We start from the raw sequence: 26165 nt of genomic DNA, 5'->3' as shown, positions 1-26165 counted from the left end.
GCTTGAGGCCAGGAATTTGAGATCAGCCAGGGCAACATAGTGAGACCCCATGATATGGTTTGGCTGTGTGGCTGTGTCCCCACTTAAATCTCATCTCAAATTGTAATCCAATTTTAATCCCCACATGTCAGAGGACGGACCTGGTGGGAGGTAATTGGATTATGGGGGCGGTTTCCCCCATGTGGTTCTCATGATGGTGAGTGAGTTCTCACAAGATCTAATTGTTTTAAAAGACGTAGTTTCCTCTGCTCTCTCTCTCTGTCCTGCCACCTTGTAAAGAATATGCCTGCTTCCCCTTCACCTTCCACCATGATTGTAAGTTCCCTGAGGCCTCCCTCTCCATGCAGAACTGTGAGTCAATTAAATCTCATTTCTAAATTACCCAGTCTCAGGGAAGTTCTTTATAGCAGTGTGAAAACAGACTAATACACACTGTCTCCACTAAAAAACTCAAAAAGTAGCCAGGCATGGTGTCACACACCTCTAGTCCTAGCTAGCTATTTGGGAGGCTGAGGCAGGAGGATGGCTTGAGCCCAGGAGTTCAAGGCTGCAGTAAGCTATGATCATGTCACTGCCCTTCAGCCAGGGCAACAGAGCAAGATCCAACCTCAAAAAGAAGACAAATTAGACTTCTTCAAAATTAAAAACTTTTTTGCTTCAAAGGGCACCATCAAGAAAGTAAAAAGACAATCCATAAAATGGTAGAAAATATTTGCACATCATTCATCTGATAAGGTACTTATATCTAAATATATAAAAAAACTCTTACAACTCAACAATAAAAGTTAAAAATGTACAAAGGGCCCACAGTCTATTTAAGAAACTGAATCAGTAATGAAAAAAATCCAACACCCATTTGTGACTTAAAAAAACCTTAGCAAAGTAAAAATAGAAGGGATGCTCCTCAACTTGATAAAGAACATATTAAAAAAAAAAAACCCTACAGCTAACATTAGACTTACTGGTGAGAAAATAGATGATTTCCTCCTAAGATCAGAAAAAGGGCAAAGATACTCTCTTCTATCACTCCTATATCATAATGGAAGTGTCAGATAATGCAATAAGACAAGAAACAGAAAACATATACGGACTGGGAAGAAAGAGATAAAAGCATCTTTCCTCATAGATGGTGTAACTGTCTATGTAGAAAATTCCAAGGAACTCACCAAAAGATCCTCCTGGAATTAATAAATGATTATAGCAAGGTTACAGGATACAAGGTGAATACATGAAAGTCCATTGCTTTCCTACATAATAACTGGAACTTGAAATTAAAACACAAATACTACTTATGTTAGTACCACCTAAAAATGAATAACTTAGAAATGTATCTAACAGGTTATGTAAAAAGTCTATATAAAGAAAACTATAAAAATGATAGAAATCAAAGATCTAAATAAAGTGAGAAATATTTCATGTTCACATATAGGAGAACTCAATATTGTCAAGATGTCAGTTCTTCCCAACTTGAGCTATAGATTCAATGCAACCCCAATCACAATCCCAGCAAGTTTTTTATGGATATCAACAAATTGATTCTAAAGTTTATATGGAAAGGTAAAAGACCAGAACAACTAATATAATACCAAAGAAGAGCAACATTGAAAGACTAAAACTAACAGACTTCAAGACCTAATGTAAAGCTAAAATAATCAAGACCATGTGGAATTGGTGAAAAAATAAACAAATAGATCAGTGGAACAGAACACAGATCCCAGAAATCGACCCATACAAGTATAGTCATTTGATCCTTGACAAAGGAGCAAAAGCAATTCAGTAGAGAAAAGATGGTCTTTTTAACAAATAATGCTGGGAAAACTGGACATTCACATGCAATAACAACAATGAAAAATGGATCTAGGTACTCACCTTACATCTTTCACAAAAATTAACTCAAAATGGATCATAGGTCTAAATGTAAAACACAAGACTAAAAAACTTCTAGAAGACAACATATAAGAAAATCTAAAGACCTTGGGCTTGGCACTGAGTTTTTCGATACAACATCAATGGTATGATCTATGAAAGAAAAAAATCGTTAAGTTGGACTTCATTAAAATTAAAAACTTTTTTCTTCATCCCTTCTCTCTATAAAGCCAATCCCTTCAGTTCAGCTTATTAGAACACTCGTTCTATTTTATAGAATGAAGTGTTGCCCAATTCTAGGCTCACAATAAAGCCAACTGAGGTATTTAAACTAAATTTGTTGTAATTTTATCTTTTGACACTGGACTCCACTGTGGAAAATATCCTACTAGTCCCCCAAATTGTCTAAGTTAAATTTGTTGTCACAGACCATTTCATCCACAAAATTAGCTAACTCCTAGATTATAACACTTTGTGGCATTCAGTGACAAATGTCCTAAATATTTTACCTTGGTTTGACAATATTACAATTTGTCTAGTGAGGTCTGAAGTCCCTGTGAGGTGAGGAATTCTAACAAAGCCAAAGTATCAATTTTACATTGCTCTTTTGATTCTTAGGCTACCAGCAAACCACCTACATACTGGATTGTAAGCCAAAAATAAAATTTTAAGCTCCCAACTGAATGAATGGACCCTTTCTCCCAGCAAAGGACATTTAAAAATAAACCTGAAACACTAGTGCAGGACATGATGGTAATAGGTGGTCAGGAAATAAATAATAATAAAATCAAAAACTTATGCTCTGCACAGATAACATTTAGAGAACAAGGAGACTAGGAGGAAATATTTGTAAAATACATATCTGATAAAGCACTTATATTTAAAATATACAAAAAATTCTTAAAACTCAACAATAAGAAAACAACTCAATTTTCTCCCACAGATTGGGAGAAAATATTTTGCAAGATACATATCTGATTCAGGACTTGTACTCACCGTATACAAAGAACTCTTAAAACTCAACAATAAGAAAACAAACAACCCAATTAAAAAATGGGCAAAACATTTGAACAGACACTTCACAAAGAAGATAAGCAAATTTACAGCAACTTATTAACAAAGCTTTTATTATGAAAACTAACTTTTGTTTTGTCACCACATAACAAGATACTTATCCTAGGAGGAAAAGGATGTGTTCAGTATTATTTTTCTTTTGTTTCTTGTTTGTTTGTTTGTTTTTTGAGATGGATTTTCGCTCTTGTTGCCCAGGCTGGAGTGCAATGGTGCAATCTCGGCTCACTGTAACCTCTGCCTCCCAGGCTCAAGTGATTCTCCTGCCTCAGCCTCCCAAGTAGCTGGGATTATAGGCATGCACCACCACGCCTGGCTAATTTTGTATTTTTAGTTGACACAGGGTTTCTCCATGTTGGTCAGGCTGATCTCGAACTCCCGACCTCAGGTGATCTGCCCGCCTTGGCCTCCCAAAGTGCTGGGATTGCAGGTGTGACCCACCGCACCTGGCCATATTTTTCTTTAAAAAGTATAACTATGTTAAATAATCTAAAAGAAAATGTGAATATAATGAGTGGAGAGATGGGGAATTTCAAGAGAAAGAAAGAAACTCTTAAAAAAGAAACAAATGATATCCTAGAATTCAAAGCACAATATCTGAAATGAAACAGTATGACAGAATTAACAGCAGATTGGATACAACAAAAGAAAAGATCTGTGTATTTGAAGACAAATCCAGACTAAAGCCATGCAGACTAAAGCCTAGATTGGAAAACAACACTGAGAGGCTCAATATCTGTTGAACTGCATCAGGCAGTCTAACATACAGGAATTCCAGAAGGAAAGAAACATGAGAATGGAACCAAAAAAACACTTGAAGAATACTGGCTACAAAATTCTAAAATTTGATCAAAAATAAACCCTGATCAGGCATGATGGGAGCACTTTGGGAGACTGAGGTAGGTGGATTGCTTGAGGCCAGGAGTTCTAGACCAGCCTGGGCAACATGGTGAAATCCTGTCTCTACTGAAAATGTAAAAATTAGCTGGGCATGGTGGTAAGTGACTGTAGTCCCAGTACTTGGGAGGCTGAGGCACAAGAATTGCTTGAACCCAGGAGGCAAAGTTTACAGTGAGCCAAGATCATGCCATTGCACTCCAGCCTGGGCAACAGAGCAAGATTCTGTCTCAAACAAACAAACAAACAAACAAACAAACAAACCCAAAGAACCAGGAAACTCAGTGAATCCCAAGCAAGATAAATACAAAGAAAAAGAAAACCGTACCTAGGGCAGTCATAGTAAAACTGTTTTAAAAAAAAAAAGAAAGAAAAGAAGAGAAAAAAAGAATAATCCTAACCATGTAGAAAATCTTAAAAGCAGAGAGGATGGAAAGAAACATTACACACAGGAGAATGGAAATAAGAATTATAGCTGACTTTTCATTGGAAACAATGAATATCAGAGAAAATGGAACATCTTTAAAGTGCTAAAAGGAAAAAAAAAATGTCACCCAAGAATTCTATACCCAGCAAAAATATCTTTCAAAAATGAAAGCTGTTCTGGTGAATCCCTGTTGTCTTTGTGACTCTAAAACATGTTTCTCAATGGATTACTTACAGATCTTCTCTATCAGAAAAACAAGGTAGGTTTAGTCCATCAAATAACTACTGTCTGAGACAGCACTGCCAAGGCTGTCTGTAGCAGGACTGACTCCTTAGCAGGGGGCAAATGAGGTTTTGTCCAACTGTAAAGTCTATAGCCTGCTGGGGCTCAGGATCTGGGAATTCTCAACACCAGTATCCAGACACATTGTCAGGAGCCTGAATTCCTTCTCTATAGGCTTTTTATTTTTAGTAGTCAATTCATGCTTTGGGTCTTCAATTAGAGCAAAAAGACAATGATAACAATTTTAAAAATCCCTTTCCTTGGTCAGGCGTGGTAGGTCACGCCTGTAATCCTAGCACTTTCGGAGGCTGAGATGGGCGGATCACCTGAGGTCAGGAGTTTGAGACCAGCCTGATCAACATGGTGAAACCCCATCTTTACTAAAAATACAAAAAAAAAAAAAAAAAATAGCCAGGCGTGGTGGTATGCACTTGCAATCTTAGCTACTCAGGAGGCTGAGGCAGGAGAATTGCTTGAATCTGGGAAGTAGAGGTTGCAGTGAATCAAGATGAACTCCAGCCTGCGCAACAAGAGCGAAACTCCATCTCAGAAAATTTTTAAAAAATCCCCTTCCTTGATGCAACCCTTAGCTACAAACATCTCCATTGAGTCATCTACACTTGCAGGATCTACTTTCTCATTCCTCACTTGCTCACTGCAGTGCATCCATTACATCAAAATTGTTCTCACTGGGGCCTCCACTTTGTAACATACTTCAAGGAAGGGTAAGAAACCTCTTTTCAGTTTTTACTTGATTTGCTTGACTTTTCAACTGTTAGTGAAACAATCACATACTGAAAAGCTCTCCCAACACCACAATTGTCCTGGTTTTCCACTTGCTTTTCTTGCCACTTCTTCTCTGTCTCTTCATTTCCTCCCCAGGGCTCTGTTCTAGACATCTGCTTCTAACTCTAGACTAGACACTGTCCCTAGGGAAATTTGTACATTCCTCACCTAACACAGGTAACCAGTCCCCAAGTTTGGTCACTTCTACCCTCTTGTTTTTTTCTTGAACCTATCTTATTTTCTCCATTCCCCTCTGCCATTTCCTTACTTCAGACCATCACCATCTCCTGTTTAGAACAGAGTTACAACTTTATGCTGGCCTTTACACCTCTGCCCCTTCACAATCCATCCTCCAAATTCCAGCCAAAATGATTTTCCTAAGGCCAGGCATGGTGGCTCATGCCTGAACTGAGGCACTTTCAGAGGCTGAGGCAGGTGGATCACCTGAGCCCAGGAGTTTGAGACCAGCCTGGGCAACGTGGTGAAACCCTGTCTCTATAAAAAACAGAAAAATTAGCTGGGCATGGTGATACACAACTGTAGTCACAGCTATTAGGGTGGGTGAGGCAGGAGGATCACCTGAGCTTGGGCAGGTCGAGGCTGCAGTGAGCTGTGATTATATCTCTGTACTCCAGCCTTGGCAACAGAGCAAGACCCTGTCTCAAAACGACAATAACAACAACAATAACAACAACAAAACCAAATTCTTAAGCCTAAAGTGGGTGACTCTCTTTCCTAGTTTAAAGCCTTCAATAGTTCCTTACTGTTGTTAAGATAAAGCCCAAATTCCTTACATTGGCTTATGAGGCCTAGCATAAACTGGCCCCTATTTTGTTTTGTTTTGTTTTGTTTTTTGTTTTTTGAGGGGAGACAGGGTCTCACTCTGTCATTCAGGCTGAAGTGCAGTGGTGCGAACACAGCTCACTGCAGTCTCCACCTGCTGGGCTCAAGTGATTCTCCCACCTCAGCCTCTTGAGTAGCTGGGACTATAGGTGCATGCCACCAAGGCTAGCTAGTTGTTTTGTATTTTTTGTAGAGACAGGGTCTCACCATTTTGCCCAGGCTGGTCTTGAACTCTTGAGCTCAAGCAATCCACCTGCCTCAGTCTCCCAAAGTGCTGGGATTACAGGTGTGATCCACCACACCCGCAAACTGGCCCCTAATTAGTTTCATCAAAAGCTTATCCACACCCCTACCCTCTCACATTTTCCACTCCAACCATAACGAATCTTTCAATTCTCAACAGAGCATCTTTTTTTTGCCTCTGATTTCAGCCCTCTGATCTCAGCAAAAACATGACCTCCTCTAGGACATACCCAAAGTTTGGGTAAGTACCCTCTCCTTGTCTTTCTCTATAGTACCACACACATTCCCTGTCATAACATTTATCACACTGCTGTGAAAGTACCTGTTTATTCCCCTGCTTTTCCCAATACACTGTAAGCTCCCAGAGGGTGGAGACCAGTTCTTCTTATACATCATTATATCTCTAGTACCCAGAACAGTTCCTGACATATAGTAGGTACTGAATGAGTATGTTTCAAACAACCAGATTAGAATACTGGCACTGTGAATGGGACAGAAAGAATGGTTTCAAAAGGCTAAGAAGGAATATACTTTGAGAAAGACTGTCTAGATGGCTTTTTGAGAAGAAAAGACAGAATTAGTTTGTGAGGCAACAGATGCTCCCTATGAGTGCCTACTGAGTAGATTACTCCATAAACATGGGAAAAAAGGCACCTGGTGAAGTCAGGGCATCAGTGACTGATAATTATGGGGCCACTTGCACCAACAAGAAAGTAAAGAAAGAGCCAATTTAGGTAGAAGAGTTTGAGCTTTATGTGGCTCAGGACAGCCAAGAAGAATGCCCAACAGACTCCTAGACCAAACTCAGGAAGGAGGTTGAGGCTATGGACAGAGATGCTGCAGCCATGTCTGAGAGGGGATTTAATGCATTCTCCTGAAGAAGTTCCCATGATGCACTCCTTTGAAATACTTTCATGCAGAAAGAAGGAGCTGAGAATGATTCATTGAGGCTAACAAGGTCAAAGGAACACTGGTGACTCAGAGATGGAAACCATATCCATCTAAAATTACTAGGAAATGGTTTTCTCCATCATTCCTCATGGAAATCAAATGACAGTTATTTTCCCCAAGGTTTGAAACATAATTTTCCATGTTTGAAAGATTCTATGCAAACCTCCCTGCAAGATAGGGATGAGGAGCCTGGGTGAGCCTTCAGTCAGAATAGAGAGAGGGAGCTATGGCCAATTTGAAAGGTAATCTTCAGGAGTAACTCTTCTGGACAAATGGAACATTGACAGCATGACTGGGGAGTCTCTCTAAACTGGTCAGGAACAGGATATAGGAGTGAAGAGATGGGAAAGATGCTGTGACCCTCAGCCACAGCAAGAAGCTCCAGAGCTCAGGGTAGGAAGTGGCCTGGAGACCTCCCATGAGCCACAGCAGCTGGCTGAAATTCCGTGGTCCACTCTACCCCACTGCCAGAGCTTCTGGCAGCCTGCCAAAGGCCTCCCTATGGGCTGCAGAGGAGGAGGCTTAGCCACTTCTTTAGCCTCACCTCACCTTTGGACTCTCCTCTAACCAGGCACACTCAATTTCTCAAGCCTTTCACACTCCTCACGCATCTGGGCCCTGCACTTCAGCCTCACAGGGAATTCCCTGTGCCAAATGACAGAAAGAAAAAAGTCAAGCCTGCCTTACAGATGACTCTGCACCATCTGATTGTATGAGCTCACCGTGGATGGCTATATAGTCAGGGGTGACCCTGGGAGAGTGGGGAAGTGAAATTCCCCTGTGGGCAGGAATTTGAGCAGGGCACTTAGCCTGGAGGGAAGAATGTCCTGAGTTAATGTTCATGCACTGTCACCGGGTATATGAACTCCATTTTCTTGTTTTCTGTGTTCTTGATGCTTTGGCATCTGGGGCCTCACTGATTACAGAGGGACTGCCCTTCCAGGGCTAGCCTTGCCCCAGCACACCCTTCATATGCAAACTAACCAGTCCAGAGCCTATACTCTAAATTACTTCCTTTATGGTGTTCCCACAAGTTGAGCAATATTCCCCAACCATAACCACCCCAGCGTCAGGTCCCAGACAACCAGAGGCAGCGCCACACCTTGGAGCCTGCTGAAATGATTCCACCTCGCCAATGTGAAATCCGTTTACCCTGTCTTGCCTTACCTTTCTCACAGAAATCACAACGAAGGCCACTGCCCACGTTTCCCACTCTCCATCAGCCTCCTGACTGGCCTGGTGCTTCCCCATGTGACCCTACATAGCATGTGGCCCTCCCACTTCTAGACTTCTTCCTTCATGACAGTCATTTCCACATCTTGGTGTCTTTCCATCCCTAAGTAAAACAAATCCCAGGCACATTTTCAAACACCAGCTAAGGCTCTGTCTAGAGGATGAGGTTCTTGGAAGAAGTGAGGCTGAGAGACTCCTGTTGAGGAGGTCTGGAAATGAGGTGAATGGGCCCAGAGAATAAATATATTGGTGGCCCAATCCTTATGCTCACCAATAGGTCCCATGGCAGAGGAGACTCCTAGTGACCGAGTGCATGAGATGGTCAGGTCTGTGGATGTCGGCCAGCCTCTTTCCTTAGGTTTGATAGTGCATGTTCAATGGGGTCATGTACCAAGCAGCCAAGTGGAAGTGAAAGAGGTAGCACACGGGCTCAGCAATGTGACATCCCTCTCAGCAAGGCTGACCTGGCCACAACCACTGCTCAGAGACCATGTTGCCAGCAGCAGTGATCAAGCATCTCCAGGGTGATACTATATCCCAAGGCATCAGCCAGCCTTCTGGAAGCAGGTTCACTCCACCATGTCCCTTCCCTCATGGAGTGGGCGGCATAGGGTCTTTTCTGGAATATTCATTTTTTTCTGCATGTGGACTTGCTTTTCCTACTGCTCTGCTTCCGGCAGCCACACAGCAAGCTGTGGACGCAGGGATTACCCTTTTCCTTGTGATGCATCCCACACAATACTGCTTCTCATCAAGGACCCTCCTTTATAGCGAAAGAAATAAGGCAATAGGCTGATGCTTTGGGGAGTCACTGATCTTACCATGCACCCAATGCCTTGCAGTGGCTGGCCTTATACGGTGCTACCTGGCATTGGAGGCTTCTGAAAGCAAACCAGGTGGGAGTCAGCATTTTAGGAGATTGGTGTGCAGTCCTGGAGGATGCAGTTTCTCCTCTGAACCAGTGACCAACATAAGGTGGTGCTTCTTAGCCAGAATCTAAAGGTGCAGGAACCAAGGAAATGAGGTTCCTTAATCTATGATTAAGCCTAATGCCAGCTCCTTGCAATGAAAGTGAGGTCCATGGACCAGCACTGTTGGCATCATCTGGGAGTTTGTTAGAAATGAAGAATCTCAGACCCCACCCCAGACCTACTGGATATAATCTGCTTTTAAGGAGATCCCCTGTTCATTCATATGCATGTTAAAGGTTGAGAATCACTGCTCTAACCCATTCACAACATTTTTGCTTCTCATCCCCAAACCTCTGATCTCTGCTTCTTAATGATTTTAGTACTTAAGGGATAGATGCTTCCACCAGGGGATACAAAATGGTTTCAATGAAGTGGAAGCTGAGACTTGTATTGTCTCCTGGTGGCTTCACAATATTCACACCAGTAGGAAATAGATGATAAAGGGGCTTATGGGCTTTGAAGGGGTAACTGATCCTAATTATCAAGGGGAACCAGGACTGCTGCTACACAATGAGGCGAAAGAAAAGCAGATGGAAGTCAAACAGCCTTGGGGGGCCCTCCTAGGGCTGTCTTGTTCAGGGGTAAAACTCAATGGTTCGGCTGGCGTGGTGGCTCACACCTATAATCCCAGCACTTTGGGGGGCCAAGGCAGGTGGATTGCCTGAGGTCAGGAGTTCAAGACCAGCCTGGCCAACATGGTGGAACCCCCATGTCTACAAAAATGCAAAAATTAGCCAGGCATGGTGGTGCACACCTGTAATTCCTGCTACTCAGGAGGCTGAGGCAGGAGAATCACTTGAACCCGGGAGGCAGAGGTTTCAGTGAGCCGAGATTGTTCCACTGCACTCCAGCCTGGGTGACAGGGCGAGACTCTGTATCAAAAAAAAAAAAAAAAAAAAAAAAAAAAGTCAATGGGTCATTACTACAGCCCTACAGAGGCAAAACTGCCAAGGCCTCAGATTCCTCAGGAATGAAGATTTGGGCCCCATTACAGGATAAGGAACCAATCCCAGTAAAGCTCTAGCTTTAGGCAACGGGAGCATGAATTGGATGGTGGAAGAGGAAAGCCTCAGGAAAACCTGAGAAAGACTTCAGAATGGGTGTCCTGTGGAATGCTAGGTGTCCAGCATGTCCTTCTGAATTATCTTGATTCTGCAGGTGTCCTGCTTTTCAATGTCTTTGAGCTATTTTACAACTTGATAAGTTAAAACTGATGGCAATGCATATGGTTTCACCCATAGAGGTGCAAATAAATTTTGTCCAGCAGAGATACAACTGATCTCCCCATCCCATCCTCCAAGCAATCAGTTTAATATTTATTAACAAATCCATTTCGACATTTCTGATTGCCTACATATGTCTGTTATTTGGGGTTTCCTTTGAACACTTTACTGGTTGCCTCATTAGTAAGTTAAGCAAAATCTTCAACATGTGTTCATTTTATATTCATACAAGAGTCATGATTCTACCCTCTAAAAACTTTTTTCTTTTAACAAAAGTCACAAATACAGCTATGAACTCATGACCAGTTGCATGAATACGGACTGTATCTTCTATCCATATTTTCCTCCTTTCTGTGTTAAGTATAGATTTTAATATTTTAAGTAATTATATTTTAATTCTTTCTCTCCCCACTAAAATAGTATGTGAGCTGCACTGGTGACAGTTCACTTAACAATTCAGTGTTTGGAATGCTGAATATTACGGTTGGGTCTTGTCAGAACCAGATGAGGAGAGGACTTTGCCCAGGGATACTGGGCCTAGAGCTGGACTCAGCAACTTACGGAATTTGGATTTGACAAGTGAGTGAGTCGTATAGAATTCTTGTTGGAAGCTTGTTTTTAAAGCCAAAATATGGGTAAAGGAATGGACGTGGATGTGGATGTAGTTTTGGGGCAGCGTAAGAGTCAGCTGTATTGGTTATTTTTTTTTTTTCTCCATGAGTACTCAGCATCCAAAGCCTTCTAAATTGGGAGACATCTCCCAACATGAGCATCTTTGTGGGAGGCAAGTCCTGCTATTTGGGCCCCTATCCAGGACTCTGCACTGTCAGGGGATGCTTCGAAAGTACAAGCATCCAGTGTCCAAGATGTGACTTCAGCAGAGGTTTCCTAATCAGACCCTTTCCTACAGCGTGAGCTGGGCCGTCAGCATCACCCAGCCTCCTTGGATCCTCCCCGGTTCCTGGGTATCTTTCTCTTGTTACCTAGTTAATTCTACAAATTCCCGTAAATTCCCTTGTATTTAAGTTTTCATCCCAACACCTTGAATCCAGGTACAGTAAGTTTGGTTGGAAGACATAAGCAGCCATAAATGTCCTGAGCAATGTTTCTAAATTGGAGATCCTGTGGAAAAGGCCCATTTTTATTTAGGAGAGCTCCCTCTGCTTCCTGACCAGCTCTGGTGGTCCCCCTGTGTGGCCCCATGTGGCATGCCATGCCTCCTACTTCTAGGGGAATGCGAGTCAAAACTTCCTTCATGATAACCATTTCTGTGCCTTCCACAGAAAGACAAACCCGAGTCTTCAATTCAAACAAGTTCCCAGGTGATGCGGATAATGCTGGCCACTGACCACACTTTAAGTGTTGAGATTACAGCACTGAAGATGTGTAGAGAAGCGGCTGGGAAGTAGGGAGGAGCAAGATCGAGAAGGGTGTTAAATGCTGTGTAATGAAATTTGTGCTTGATCTTGCAGGTGATAAGCAGCCATTAATTGACCCAGGAGGAGTGAAATAAATAGACTTCCATTTTTAAATGGCACTGGATGTCATGTGACAACAGAGTCGGAAAGGAGGGACACGAGGCAGGAGAACCAGTTAGGAGGTGTGATAGGCACAACAGTGGCTCCCCAAAGATGTCCATGTCCTAATCCCCATATGGCAAATGGGACTTTGTAGCATTAAGGACTTTCAGATGGCAAGAGTATCCTGGATGACCCAGGTGGCCCCATGTAATCACATGAATCCTTAAAGTGGAGACCCTTTCCCAGTGAGCCTGAGGGAGATGTGGTTATGGAAGAACAGCCAGGGAGATGCAATGTTGCTGGCTCTGAAGAAGGAGGAGAAAGGGGCACAAGCCTAACAATGCAGGAATGGCCTCTAGGAACTGGAAAAGGCAAGGACACAACCTCTCCCCTGGAGTCACCAAACGGAGCACAGTCCTGCTTGATTTTAACCTAGTGGGACTTGTTGGACTTCTGACCTTCAGAATTATAAAATAATACACAGGTGTTTTAAGCCATTAAGTTCACGGTAATTTGTAATGGTGACAATAAAAAACTAATATAGGAGGCCATTGCAACCTTCTAGGGAAAAGGGTGAGAATCTCATTTCTGAGAGTGGCAGCAGAGAAGGAAGACAGACCTGGTTTGGAAGATTACTCAGGAGATAGGGATGAAGGGACATGGTCACCAACCGCGTGGGTGTGGGTGTGTGGGTGTGGGTGTGGGTGTGTGGGTGTGTGGGTGTGGCTGTGTGGGTGTGGGTGTGGGTGTGTGGGTGTGGGTGTGGGTGTGTGGGTGTGTGGGTGTGGGTGTGGGTGTGTGGGTGTGGGTGTGTTAAGGACAATCGCAGGTTTCTCTCTTGAACAAAATGGGCCCATGAGTCAAAAGGACTGCAGGAAGGAAATACAGGAGCGTGAGTGCAGAGAAAGGCAGTTCCCTCCTGACACTACCCGGCTCCTTTCTTCAGATTCCTTTTTTACCAAGAAACCTTCTAATCATAACTCTCGCACGTTCCCTACTGGGAAAAGCGTGTGCTGAGCAGCCAACACAAACAGCTGCTCTACTCATCAATTATGGTTTTCACTCTAAATTAATGAATTGCCATTCTAGTCATAAACCAGGCTTCTGTGAGTTTAGTCAGAGCAAAACAATTTACCAGGGTTCGATCTCTCTCAGAAGAGCTGACAGAGTTGTTTTTGCCCCTGCAAAGTAAAGGATTAGACCTTATACCACAGTGATCCTGGTAAGGCCTCCTTCCCTGGCACAGTTGGCAGGCGGGAAAGGGTTGGGAGAGGGAGGGCTAGAAGAGGCTGCCTAATGCTTTGCCCTGTGCCAAGTCAATTGAATCAGGAGGTTCTGTGCTTGCAATTTAGCAGCTATTTATAGCGTGCTTTCTGAGATTCCCTCACATATACCACAGGCCTGGTCTCCAGAAGAAAAACTGCCCCCTCTGGAACTCCCTGCTTACAAACAGCAAGGTGCAAGCCCAGGCAAGTTGTTCTGGGAAAGTGGGAGATTGCGGGGTGGGGGCTGAGTTCTGGTTGCAGTCGATCTGGAGATGGCTGGTTTCATCATAAAGACTTCTTGGGAAATCTGAGAAAGAAAATACTGACTTTCTAAGCCCACTTTGAATTGTTTCTTTACCTACGCCAAACCTGCCAAGAGACATCTGAGTAAAAGAGGCAAAGGCATGACTATTACCCACCCCATTGTTCAGATGAGGACACTTAGGCTCTCGGAAGTTTAAGCTACTTACCCAGCACTGCATCATTCAAATGTCAGAGCCAGGACTTGACCGACCTCGGTGTTCTGATGCCAAAATCCACACCTTTTGCACTTTGAGTTTGTGTCCTATATGGGGAAGGACACCCTTCCCTCACCACCCACCCAGCAGGTCTTTCTCAGTCAGCAGTGGCCTAATGGTTCTCCTGCCTGAAGGTGCCAGACACATTTAGGGGTGGTGACTAGAGCACCCAGATCATCCAACAGTAACTGATATTATCCTCTGACCAGTAAGTCCTCCCAGATCCCCTTCCTGTGTGCTCACCTTCTGCAATGTGCTACAGAAAACAGATATAGGGGCCAGGCACTGTTGCTCACGCCTATAATCCCAGCATTTTGGGAGGCTGAGGCAGGCAGATCACAAGGTCAGGAGTTTGAGACTAGCCTGGCCAACATGATGAAACCCTATCTCCACTAAAAACACAAAAATTATCTGGGCATGGTGGCACACACCTGTAATCCCAGCTACTCAGGAGGCTGAGGCTAGAGAATCTCTTGAACCCAGGAGGCGGAGGCTGCAGTGAGCCAAGATTGTGCCACTGCTCTCCAGCCTGAGTGACAGAGTGAGACTCCGGCTCAAAAAAAAAAAGAAAAGAAAACAGATATAGGATGATGACAATCCCCTGCCCTCAAAAGGTTACAGAGCAACAGAGCCTGAATTGTGGAGATGGAATGAAAGAAATGGAATGGGACAGAGTTGCAGAACCAGGAACCAAACCCAGGTCTGCCAGACTCTAGAACCCATGCTCCTGCCTGCAATGCTGGACTGTCTCTCCGTCATGGTGCTGTAAGGTCTACACAGTGTTTTCCAGACAAATAAATCAAGGCTGAGAGAGGTGAAGTCACTTGTGGCTTGTGGCAGAGCTGAGACACCTCCAATTCCAGACGCCACCACCTCTTGCCATACCTCCCTGCTTTTCTCACCTCCATGCTCTAGGTCTAGGCAGGGGAAGGTCTAGGCAAGGGAAGGTCTAGACAGAAAAGAGGACGCCTGAGACATCTCATGAGAACTGTGATGAAGGGACTCCTTTTCCCTACTCCCAGTGCCCATAGCAAGGAGGGCATCCCATTCCCCAACATTTCACACCCGACCTCACTCCAGCCAACCCCCTCCAAAATACACAGTGCTACTTACATATTCCTTAATGTCCTTTGATTTCACAGCCTTGTAGGAATAATACGCAGGGTAAAGGGTGCCAAATATAAGCCTGGAGGGAAGAGAGACAAAGAGAAATATAATTTTCTCATTTATCTTATTTAATGGAAAATGTCTGTCTTCAATGCCAAGAGCAGCTCTCTAAGCTACAGAAAGTGCTGCTGTGGGGCTTGATTTATTTTTATGAATGCCCTGAAGGTGTTCTGCTCGTGGCTGGGGCATCCTTGGGCACCTCTATCTTCTGTTACAGCCCACACCCACCTTCCTTCAATCTGTGGTTTGGCAACATGAAAGGGTGGTTGGGGGTCATGGCAGCCAAAAATGGGGATGGGAAGGCATGAAGACCCCTGAAATTAAAGGCTGCCTTTCCTCTCCTGCTGCTAACCCCCCTCTGAAGCTCTATTAAGCCTGCAAACACCTCAGGCTTTTTTCTCATCAAAACCTTTCCCCTCAAATTTCACTCCCCTCGGACTTGATCTCAGCATCCTGCAGCCAGAATAAGCTCTTCACATTTCAGATTGTAAATTCAATCAGGCCAAGCCCTCCTCCCACCAATATATCCCCATCTTGTATTAGCCTGTTTCTCATTGCTCTTAAGATGAAGAAGCAAAAATACCAGCCCCGTGACACTGTTTGAGCAGCAGCTCTCACTGATCTATGCTCAGGGCTGTGTTGGGTCATTAAATGATCTTGTGCTCAGCCCTGCCTCTCAGGACCTGCATGGCAGAGTTCCACCTGCCCTCATTCTCTCCACCATGCACTATCCCCCGCCCAGAAAGCTTCTGCCTGTGCTGTTCTCTCTTTCTGGAGGCTTCCTTTCCCCGTCTTTCTCTGGTTAATGCCTGTTCATCCATCATATCCCAGCTCTAGTATGACTTCTTCTTCCCTGGTCTCCCTAACTAGCTCAAACCTCCTCACTACACTCATAGCACAACGTACCTATCATCAGGGTGTTCCTTTATTGTTGTTTGTGCGATGCTTTGATTGACAGCCTTCTTTCCACAGCACCGTAAGTGCCTTGAGGACAGAGAATGGATCTGTTTTGCTCAACACTGTGTTCCCAGAACCTACCCCATAGTAATCCCTCAACAGATATTTGTAAATGAATGAATTGAGCTGGAGGTTTAATCTTTTCACCTGACAGATGAGGTCACCCGAGGGTGCCAACTCAGGGCCAAGCTGAATGGGTGCAGGAATGGGCCTGGCCCAGGCACTATGTGAGCTGACATCTCCTGTGACAACCCCACAGATGGAGCTTTCAGAGTCCCTGCAATGAGCCAGTCTACTTACAGAAGACACCACACTGAAGAAACGCAAAGCTGTGGTTCACTGGGTATTGAGAGGCTGTACAGAGAACTCCTAGTCCGGAAGCAATTTACCAAGCAGGGGTCAGCTTTACCATGAGCACTGTTGCCAGGGAACACCGTGATATTCCACAATCATCAGGTTTCCAGGGAAAACAAAGTTGACTGAACCAAGTCTGTTTCTGGCACCGAAAGGGAGAGGGCTGTTAACTCTTGACTCACACAGGCCTTGTGCGAAGTGCTTTAGAGCTTTATCCCACTTAGACTGCCTTGTCCAAGGGAACCCCTTTTACAGACAGGACTCCAATGCACGGAGCAGCCAGTCACTTACTTGTCTAAAGCCTCATGACCAGGGAAGCGTAAGGCAGGGGCTGGAGCCCAGCCAGGCCAGCCTCCTCCAAGTCTGACTTCTTGTGACCACTGTGCACTACCTTGGGGAGCCGCCCACCCTCCAGGAAGGCTGAAATGACCTGTGTGAAGAGCAGGATGAGCCAGTGGGGGTATAAGAGAATAGTGGAAGAAAGGAGAAAAAGCAGGACTGGGGGTGAGGGGGAAACACTTAAGAGAGGGTAGTACCAAAGACAGCAGGCAGGCCAAGCGGGAGGTGGTTGGGGAAACCTGCTGGGTTTGGTCATCGCTCCCTTGGTGAGGAAAGTCCCCACACCCCTCCACACTGCCTCCTTGCCTGCCCCCTCCTAAGCATTCTCAGGTATCCAGGAGCCTCACTTCCTCAGGGAGGCCTTTCCTGACCTGGTCACACCCTGAAGATTGGGCTCCTCTCCCTTTTTAGCTCCTGTACCCGCCCCTTTCTTAGCTCTTGTCCACCGTATCCACTTGGTCAGCTCAAGGTGCATCTCTCCCACAAGACTGTGTGTTCCACAAAGCCAGAGATGGTATTCCCTCATTCATAACACACCCCTGTCCCCCGCACAGCAGGAAGGGCTCAGTAAGAACGTGTTCACTGTGTGAAGTATCAGAATGGGGAAGCCAAAGCCAGCACCATTGAGGGAATGCTCGTGACCTTGTGTCTGAGGTCTCAGCAGCGAGGTGGATGCCAGACGGCACCAGGCTGATTCAGCAAAGCCTTGGGCACAACGCCATGGACTGGGGGGAAATACATACACCGTTCCTCGGGCATAGGTGCCATGGTTATTACCCATGTCTGCCAGGATGGTTTCCAGCCCCTGCCCTGAGGCAGCATGTGAGCAGCAGAGGAGAGACAGGTGGAAAGTTACAGCACTACCCAGCAGCCGATTGATGGGATCCCCGTGAACCCCAGTGTGTCATGACACCCTCTGAGTGGTCATGGAGCAAGGAAGGCAAGACAGGAAGGCCTGTGCTAGGTCAGCTGGACTCTTCTGAAGTGAGCTGGTTGCCAGCATCCTTCGCCTGGCTCCTGTGTGACAGCACAAGGTCCCTACACACATGAGTTTGCTTTTCAGTTTCTAAAAGCTCAGTAACACTTAGCATCTCACTGCCCTGGGGAAGGGGAAATGGGATGAAAATGGCCAGTTCTTCTTAACCTATTTTAGAGGTAAGAAATAATGAAGGAAGCAGGCTCAAGCCAAAGGGGGTTGGTACTTCTGCCCCTTCAGACCAAGTACCCCCACACGGCCCTTCACCACTGGCCCCACCAGCCTTGCTTCCCACCCCTCCCTCAGCCTCGGGTTCGCAGAGCCAGCAGCTAGCAGCTGTCCCCTGATTAAACCACATTTGTTTCCAATCTGTGACTTCCTGGCTGCTCTTTCTTCTGTCTGAATGTAGCACAAGATCTTCCCCGATCCCACAACTGTTGTTTTTCCTGATAAAGCACCACTAATCCTTTAAGACCTGTCTCAGAAATGCCACTTCTTCTGTGAAGGCTTTGGTTACTGCCCCCGCAGTTTTCTTGAAACTATTTAAGCCTGTGACAGGCCTTATGTAGTAGCAGCAATAATAAAACATTTAAAATAATATTATAATATTATATCATTGAGTGTTCACTAATGCCAGGCACTGTTCTACAAGCTGCACTCATTCTTTCAATTAATCCTCTCACATACATAGGGAAAACGAATTCTTACTACCCCATTTTACAGACTGGGACACTGAGGCTTAGCATCATTACTCACTCACCCAAGGAGACACAACAGCCAGGTACAGAGGTGGGATCTGAACCCAGGCAGCCTGACAACAGAACCTGCCTTCTCCCAGGGCGGCCTGTGCTGGCTGAGTCTGTCTCCCTAGTCAGATCACATAGTCCTGGGCAATCAGGAGGGTCCCTCATGCCTGGCACAGCACCTCCCCCTTTAAGTGGGTGCTTGAAATGTCTGTTGAGTAACAAGCAATTTCAACCTCTCTCCAAGGAACTCAGCCCACTTGCTAGACTCACATAACTTTCTACAAAGTCAGAAAAAATGTGGTAAAATAAGAGGGTCTAAAGCTCCTTAATGCTCGAGCTGGGCTCAAGCAGAGGGAAGGTGGAAGGCTGGAGTGCCATCCTCCAGAGAGACCAGGCTCTGCACTAACACACTCCTCTCGGTTATCTCTGAATGGAGCTCGCACCTCACAGCTCTGCACCCACCCTCCCTCCCCACCACTGTCATTAACTGTTACCCTGAAGCCCCGACCCTGTGTAAAGGCTCCATGAATCTGCCTGCAGCATTTCCCTTATCTTTGTGCTTCACTCCTCCTCTTGCTCCAAGTTAGGTGTCTTCATCCAGGTTGCCTCCCCACCCACCTCTTCCACAGCTGTGGCATCGAGAAGGGAGCATGAGTCTCATGTGAATACTACACTCTGATGCAGTGGCTCCCCACTGGGGTGATCTCATTTCCCAGGGAAATCTGGGCAATGTCTGCAGACACTCTGGTTGTCTGAGAGGGTGCTACTGGCAGCCAGTGAGTAGAGGCAGGGATGCTGCTAAACATCCTATCATGCACAGGACAGGCCCCTCTCAACAAATAATCATCCAGTCCAAAATGTCCATTGTGCCACTGCTGAGAAACCCTAGTTTCTAGACTAGTGTGCTGTTTCCTGGTCCTTGGGCCATGGACTCTTCACTACCATTAAGGGTTATTTTTTGAACCCCAAGGATCAATCTTTTGAACCCCAAGAGTTCAAAAATGTCCAGTGTCCCAAGAAAAACTGTAAATGCTCAGATAGTGGGGGATGGCCCCAAATGGTAAAGACCACATACCAAGCCTGTTGGCCAATGTCAGGGAAAATACAGCTCTGAAGTTGCTTATCAACTTCCTGGAGCTCTGGCCAGAAGAGAGATTGCTGACCTAGGGCACAGCTACAAGCTATGGCACTGCAGTTGCTGACCATAGCCAAGTCCTCTGCAAACCATGAAACAAACCAGTATTTTCCACAGTCTTCTCAGGCATCCTAGAGTGGCACCAACATGTCCCAATCCCAAATTGTGCTAAAAATTTCAAAATCAATGCTGGCAATATATTTTTCTAAGATTATTTTTTTTTAATGTAAGAGAAATAATAAGCCTATTTATACAGCTGTTTATAGCATTAAAAAACAAATCACACTGAGGAAGTTGTATGTCACCCAAGGGCTTGTGGAACACTCTGTTTCTTGACCTGAGCACTTGCTTTATAATTACAAATATATATAAAACTGTATACACCTTATTTCATAATTTTTTTTGAGACAAAGTCTCACTCTGTTGCCCAGGCTAGGGTGCAGTGGCACGATTTCTGCTCACTGCAACCTCTGCCTCCCAGGTTCAAGGGATTCTCCTGCTCAGCCTCCCGAGTAGCTGGGATTACAGGTGTGTGTCACCACACCTGGCTAATTTTTGTATTTTTAGTAGAGCTGCGGTTTCTCCACATTGCCCAGGCTGGTCTTGAACTCCTGGCCTCAAATGATTCACCTGCCTTAGCTTCTCAAAGCGCTGGAATTACAGACGTGAGCCACTGTACCCAGCCTTATTTCATAATTTTTAAAAATGATGTACAGTACCCAAGAAAATAAATTTGCACAGTCTTCCAATTCATGAAGGCACACTGTTTCATCTGAGCATTAAAATGTACTAAAATTTATACTGATTATGTTTTGTGCTTTTTGTTAATAAAAATATAATTTCAAATTATGTTCTCCGAAGATACTTTCTAAAAACATATAAATCCATTTTTATCACTTTTTATGAGAATTAATCTCCAAGACTGTTTTTGCTGTCTACTCTAACAGAAGAATGCTCCTTGGTTCTTCAGCTCCTTTTGGCATTCCAATAAATATGCTATAATTCTTAATCTGGAGAAAACGGTAACACAGAGCAGATATATTTGAAGTCCCCTATATGTATTTTCCTGATACAATCCTTTTCCTCCTCCCCAAAAGTCATCACTATCCTGAATTTGGTGTTTATCACTCTCACCATGTTTTTATTAACTACATGAGCCATGCATAAACAGAAAAAAAGTGTTTATACCTGTTTACATATTCTACAAATGGAATCACACTGTGATATGTTTTTTCATTCAAACTTATGTTTTTGAAATTCAATCCATGCCGACACTTGTCTTTCTAGATCATTTTTAAAAAGTATTTGTTTTATTTTATTTTATCTTATTTTATTTTTTGAAATGGAGTCTCGCTCCCATTGTGCAGGCTGGAGGGCAGTGGCGCAATCTCGGCTCACTGCAACCTCCACCTCACAGGTTCAAGTGATTCTCCTTCCTCAACCTCCTGAGTAGCTGGGATTACAGGCGTGAGCCACCCTGCCCAGCTAATTTTTGTATTTTTAGTAGAGATGGAGTTTCACCATGCTGGTCCGACTGGTCTTGAACTCCTGACCTTAGGTGATCCACCCACCTAGGCCTCCCAAATGTTAGGATTACAGGCATGAGCCACAGCACCCGGCCTAAAATTATTTTTTTATTTGTATTGAGACAGGGTCTCGCTATGTTGCCCAGGCTGGTCCTGAACTCCTAGGTTCACTGATTTCTCACCTCAACCTTCCAAGTAGCTGGGATTACAGGTATGTGCCACTTGCATCCAGTTTTTCTAGATTCTTTTAAACCACTGTGTACTACTTTACTATATGAACATATTATAGTTTATTCTGTTGATGCATACTTACGTTCCTTCCTATTTTTCCCCTTTACAAACAGGGCTGTGACGAACATTATTATACATGTCTCCTTGGGCACATTTGAGACCTTCTCTAGTGTATCTACGTAGTGTGGAACTGCTGGGCCAGAAGGTACAGCAGATAATGCAAAACCACTTGCCAGAATGACTATACCAATTTATACTCCTTCCTGCAAGTGTAAAAGATTTTAATACTCCCCATTCTTGCCAAACTTATATAGTCAGACTTAGATTTTTGTCAGTGTGATGGGTGTAAAATGGTATCCCATGTTTGCTTCGATTTGCGTTTCCTCAGTGGCAGGTGAAGTCAAACAACTTTTTATGCCTGTTGGCCATTTGGGCTGCTTAACTACCCTGTTTATATCCCTCCATTAGTTTATTTTGTTCTTAGTGATTTTTAGGAATTCTTCATGAATTTTGGGTATAAATCCTTTCTTGGACATATGCATTACACATGTTTTTCCTCAATATAAGTTCTCTTAACTTGGTTTGTGGTGCATTTTCTTGCAGCTTTAAATTTTATATAGACAAATACATCAGTCTTTTCTAGCTTTTTTCTATCTTGTTGAAAAAATCCTGGTCACGTATACTTTTTTACAAGAGTTTTAAACTTTTGCTTTTTCAATATTAGATTTTCATTCATTTGGAATTGATTTTTATGTATGGTGTGAGGAATTCAATTTTCTTCTTTTCTATATGGATCCCAATTGTCCCATCCCATTGATTTGCAGTGCTACCTGTCATATATAAAGTTTCCAATATGCATAGGTATTATTTTCAGCTCTGTATTTGACTGATCTACTGTCTAACCATGCACCTATACCACAATGTCTTTATAATAACCATAATATTAACAACCATGACTGTAGAATAAATCCTAATAGTCTTAAAATTTGTCTTGGCCATTATTTTTTTATTAGAAATTTCAATGTAGAATCTTGGCTATTCTTGACCCTTTGTTTTCTATGTAAATTTCACGATAGTTTGTCAAGTTCCACATAAAACCTTATTTAGATTTTGATTGGAATTTCACTGTTTTCATAAAATTTACTAGAAGAATCACCATCTTTATGGTTTCAAGTTTCCTCTTTGTGAACATGGTGGCTTCCATTTCCTCATGTCTTCTTTAGTGTCTTTTTATTATATGTTGTAAGTTTCTCCATAAAGATCTTGTACATGTTTTGTCTTACTGCTAGGCACTTTAGGTTTTCGGGGGTTTTTTGGCGGCATTATGAATTTTTAAAATTAGATTTTCTATTGGTTATTAATGGTGTATAAGAATGCTACTGACTTTCCAGGCTGCTCTCAGAACCACTAACCTTGCTGCAGTCAAAAGCATTTGGAGTCTCAAATGCATTACAGTGAGTGAAACTAGCAAACTCAAAAGGCGACATGCGTTATGACTCCATTTATATACTCTTTCTTTCTTTTCTTGTTTTTTGAGACAGAGTCTCACTCTGTCACCCAGGCTGGAGTGCAGTGGCACAATCTCAGCTCATTGCAATCTCCACCTCCTGGGTTCAAGCTATTTTCCTGCCTCAGCCTCCTGAGTAGCTGGGATTACAGGCATGCACCACCACACCCAGCTAATTTTTGTACTTTCAGTATAGACAGGGATTCACTATGTTGGCCAGGATGATATATGCTCTTCTGAAAAAGGGAAGTTTATAGGGACAAACACCAGATAAGTGGTTGCCTGGGTTAGATGGGGAGGGGGGGGGTTGACTCCAAGAATGTGAAGGAATTTTGGGGAGGGATGGAGCTGTTGCATACCTGACTGTGGTGCTGTTTACACAACTGTGTATGTTTGCCCAAACTCAGAATGAAAACTCACACTAAGAAGAGTGAATTTTACCAATTTCACCTCTATACACCTGACCTTTAAAAAAACCAAAGCATTCAGAGGAATTCACACTCAAAAGACAGGTATGTCGTGGGTCTCCAAAAATGGATCAAGTTGACCTGAGCATCAGCCTCCAAGCTCTGAAACAACCAGTACCTTCCTGATGTCAGAAGGTCCATGTGTGGCAAAACAAGCCTTCCCAAAACCATAATCCATCTCCAAGACCCACTGATCCTCTAGCCCTGAAAGGACCGTCTCAGATACGCTGTGGTCCTGGGATCTAAGTGCTTGAGAAACTCTGACCTTTACCACACTGCCCCAGGGAACATTCTTACTCACGATGGTTCTCTTTTTTTTTTTTTTTTTTTTGAGACGGAGTCTCGCTCTGTCGCCCAGGCTAGAGTGCAGCGGCCGGATCTCAGCTCACTGCAAGCTCCGCCTCCCGGGTCCACGCCATTCTCCTGCCTCAGCCTCCAGAGTAGCTGGGACTACAGACCCCAGCCACCTCGCCCGGCTAGTTTTTTTTGTATTTTTTAGTAGAGACGGGGTTTCACCGTGTTAGCCAGGACTGTCTCGATCTCCTGACCTCGTGATCCACCCGTCTCGGCCTCCCAAAGTGCTGGGATTACAGGCTTGAGCCACCGCGCCCGGCCACGATGGTTCTCTAGAAGCTTAATCTGGGAAAAGAGATCCTCCGTCTGAGCACACAGCTCAGGTTCCCATAGCACAGCAAACCACCTGGGCTTTGGTTGCCCTGGGTCCCAGCCCCTGGGCTTCTGCTTACTCCCAGTGACTTTCTAACAGGCTGGAGGGAGAAAATAGGAAAACAGCAGAACTGACCCACTATGTATTTTGGCTCCCTAGAGACTATATTATTGTGACTTATAAGCCATTTATTTTTGAGTGCTCACTTTTAACCTTCATGTGAGACAGGTATCATCATCTTCCTCATAATAATGAGAAAACTGAGGTTTAGTGAAAATAAATAATTGAGTCTCACAATTAGTCAGGGGAGGAGGCCAAAGTCAAACCCATGTCTAACTCCACTTGCCCATCTCCTCACTGCTATGATGCACTGCCTTCCTGACTCTGCAGTACCTGGCTGAGAGTCTGCAGCTGGTCTCTGAATGAATGAATGAGGAGAAGAATAGTGGGAGGAAGGCTGCTGCCTGCTTCATTGCCTAATGGAATTCTACTCTGGCCCTGAATTATAGATTTACTGACAACAGGTGACAGTATAATTACAGGGTTTCAAGCACATAAACTATTCACATAAATGAGGTTCTCTCCCGACCTGAGCTGAGCTTGGGAAAATGGAAACAAGACATGTCCTTCTTTTTCACCTTTGCATGGGATTCTGCCAGCCTCTCTGTAGTCTTTCCTTTCCCAGTTGGCTTCAGACCCTGCTCCTGTCTGCAGATCTGAGAGAGTGAACGCATACACAACTCTTCCTTGGGTAACCCACCTCACAAACATCTCATTTGCTTATTTCCTCGTCTGGTCTGCACTGTACCCCTCTGAGATAATGGGATTACTTTCCCAGTTTAGAAATTTAAAAAACTGAGCCTCAGAATAGTTGAGGGATATTCCAAAGCCCTTCTCCTATCCAACAAGAGGCAAACCCAGGCCTCCTGTCTCCAAGTCCATGGCCATTCCCCAATCCACACTGCCTCTCTTAGCATGAAGAGGAGGTTTCATTGCTTATTTAAAGCTGTCTATAATGTGTGCTGCAAAAATCCCATTTTAAGTTGGATTTTTATGCTCCCAAACCCAACTTAGGAAAGCACAAAACAGGAAAGTCTGATGTGAGCAGGAACAAACATTCTGTAAATTTCCAATTGATACTGTTCCACTCTACAATCCAATCCACACAAATCCCTCAATCACAAATGTCTGCTTGAATCTGTTGTTTTTGTTTGTTTTTAAGTCTTAATTGTAGAGATTCCTATTCTTAAGAAACCCAGCTTTAGTGTGTGTGGTAGAAAGGGGCTGGGCTTTGACTTCAGACCTGAGTTTGAATCCAGCTCCGTCCCTGACTAGCCGTGGAGTGGGAAGCATGCTTCTTAACTACTCTGAACCAGTTTCCTTGAGTATAGAGACCAAGAACACTACTTTCTACAGCCACTAAGCAGATTAAAGGAGGAGATTGTAGGTACAAACTTAACATACCAGAGACACTCTAGATGAATGACAAATATCAGTTCCCCTCCCTTCTACAGAAACAGTAACTGCAAATGTCAATTCTTTTAACCACAAAATACTTTTCATTCAATCATTAAATATGTGCTGATCACCTACTGTGTGCCCTGGGCCATCTGATAGGAAAGGCAGGCAGCAAGCAGATAATTATACAAATAACTAATTACTGTCATCACAATAATTGTGATGAGTCCTACTGAGTCTGTTTTGAAGAAGAGAGAAGATTCATTTACAATGACTGTCCTGTGGTTGCCTATATCCCAGCTTATGCTCCCCCCCCAGACCTCAGAGCCAGAGAATTACGACCTGAAGGGTTATGGTTTTCTCCTGGTGGGATTCATCTAAAGCCCCCTACATGGTATATATTTAGGCTGAGAAAAGGACTGCTGGGCCTTCCTGTGTGCACCATGAAAAAGGGGTAGGGGGAAAGAGTGAGGAGCTCTTTGAGATTGACTGGCAGGTGGTCAGTGTGTATCTGTGGGGTTTTCCGGGACTTGTCTGCT

General features: G+C 44.1%; 1 protein-coding gene across 7 annotated transcripts in view; it reads right to left on the bottom strand.

The window, feature by feature from the left end:
• REEP1 (receptor accessory protein 1) overlaps positions 1–26165 on the bottom strand; it is a 123417-nt gene that overhangs the window by 51619 nt on the left and 45633 nt on the right. For all 7 annotated transcript variants that reach the window (XM_077959092.1, XM_077959093.1, XM_077959095.1 and 4 more), the window contains exon 2: positions 15210–15282. In XM_077959092.1, the coding sequence (XP_077815218.1) occupies positions 15210–15282 (73 nt within the window). The remainder of the gene's footprint in view (positions 1–15209; positions 15283–26165) is intronic.

The sequence above is a fragment of the Macaca mulatta genome, chromosome 13 (genome assembly GCF_049350105.2).
Source record: "Macaca mulatta isolate MMU2019108-1 chromosome 13, T2T-MMU8v2.0, whole genome shotgun sequence".
Taxonomy (NCBI): Eukaryota; Metazoa; Chordata; class Mammalia; order Primates; family Cercopithecidae; genus Macaca; species Macaca mulatta.
The sequence above is the reverse complement of the archived record's forward strand: the minus strand, read 5'-3'. Positions and strand labels throughout refer to the sequence as shown.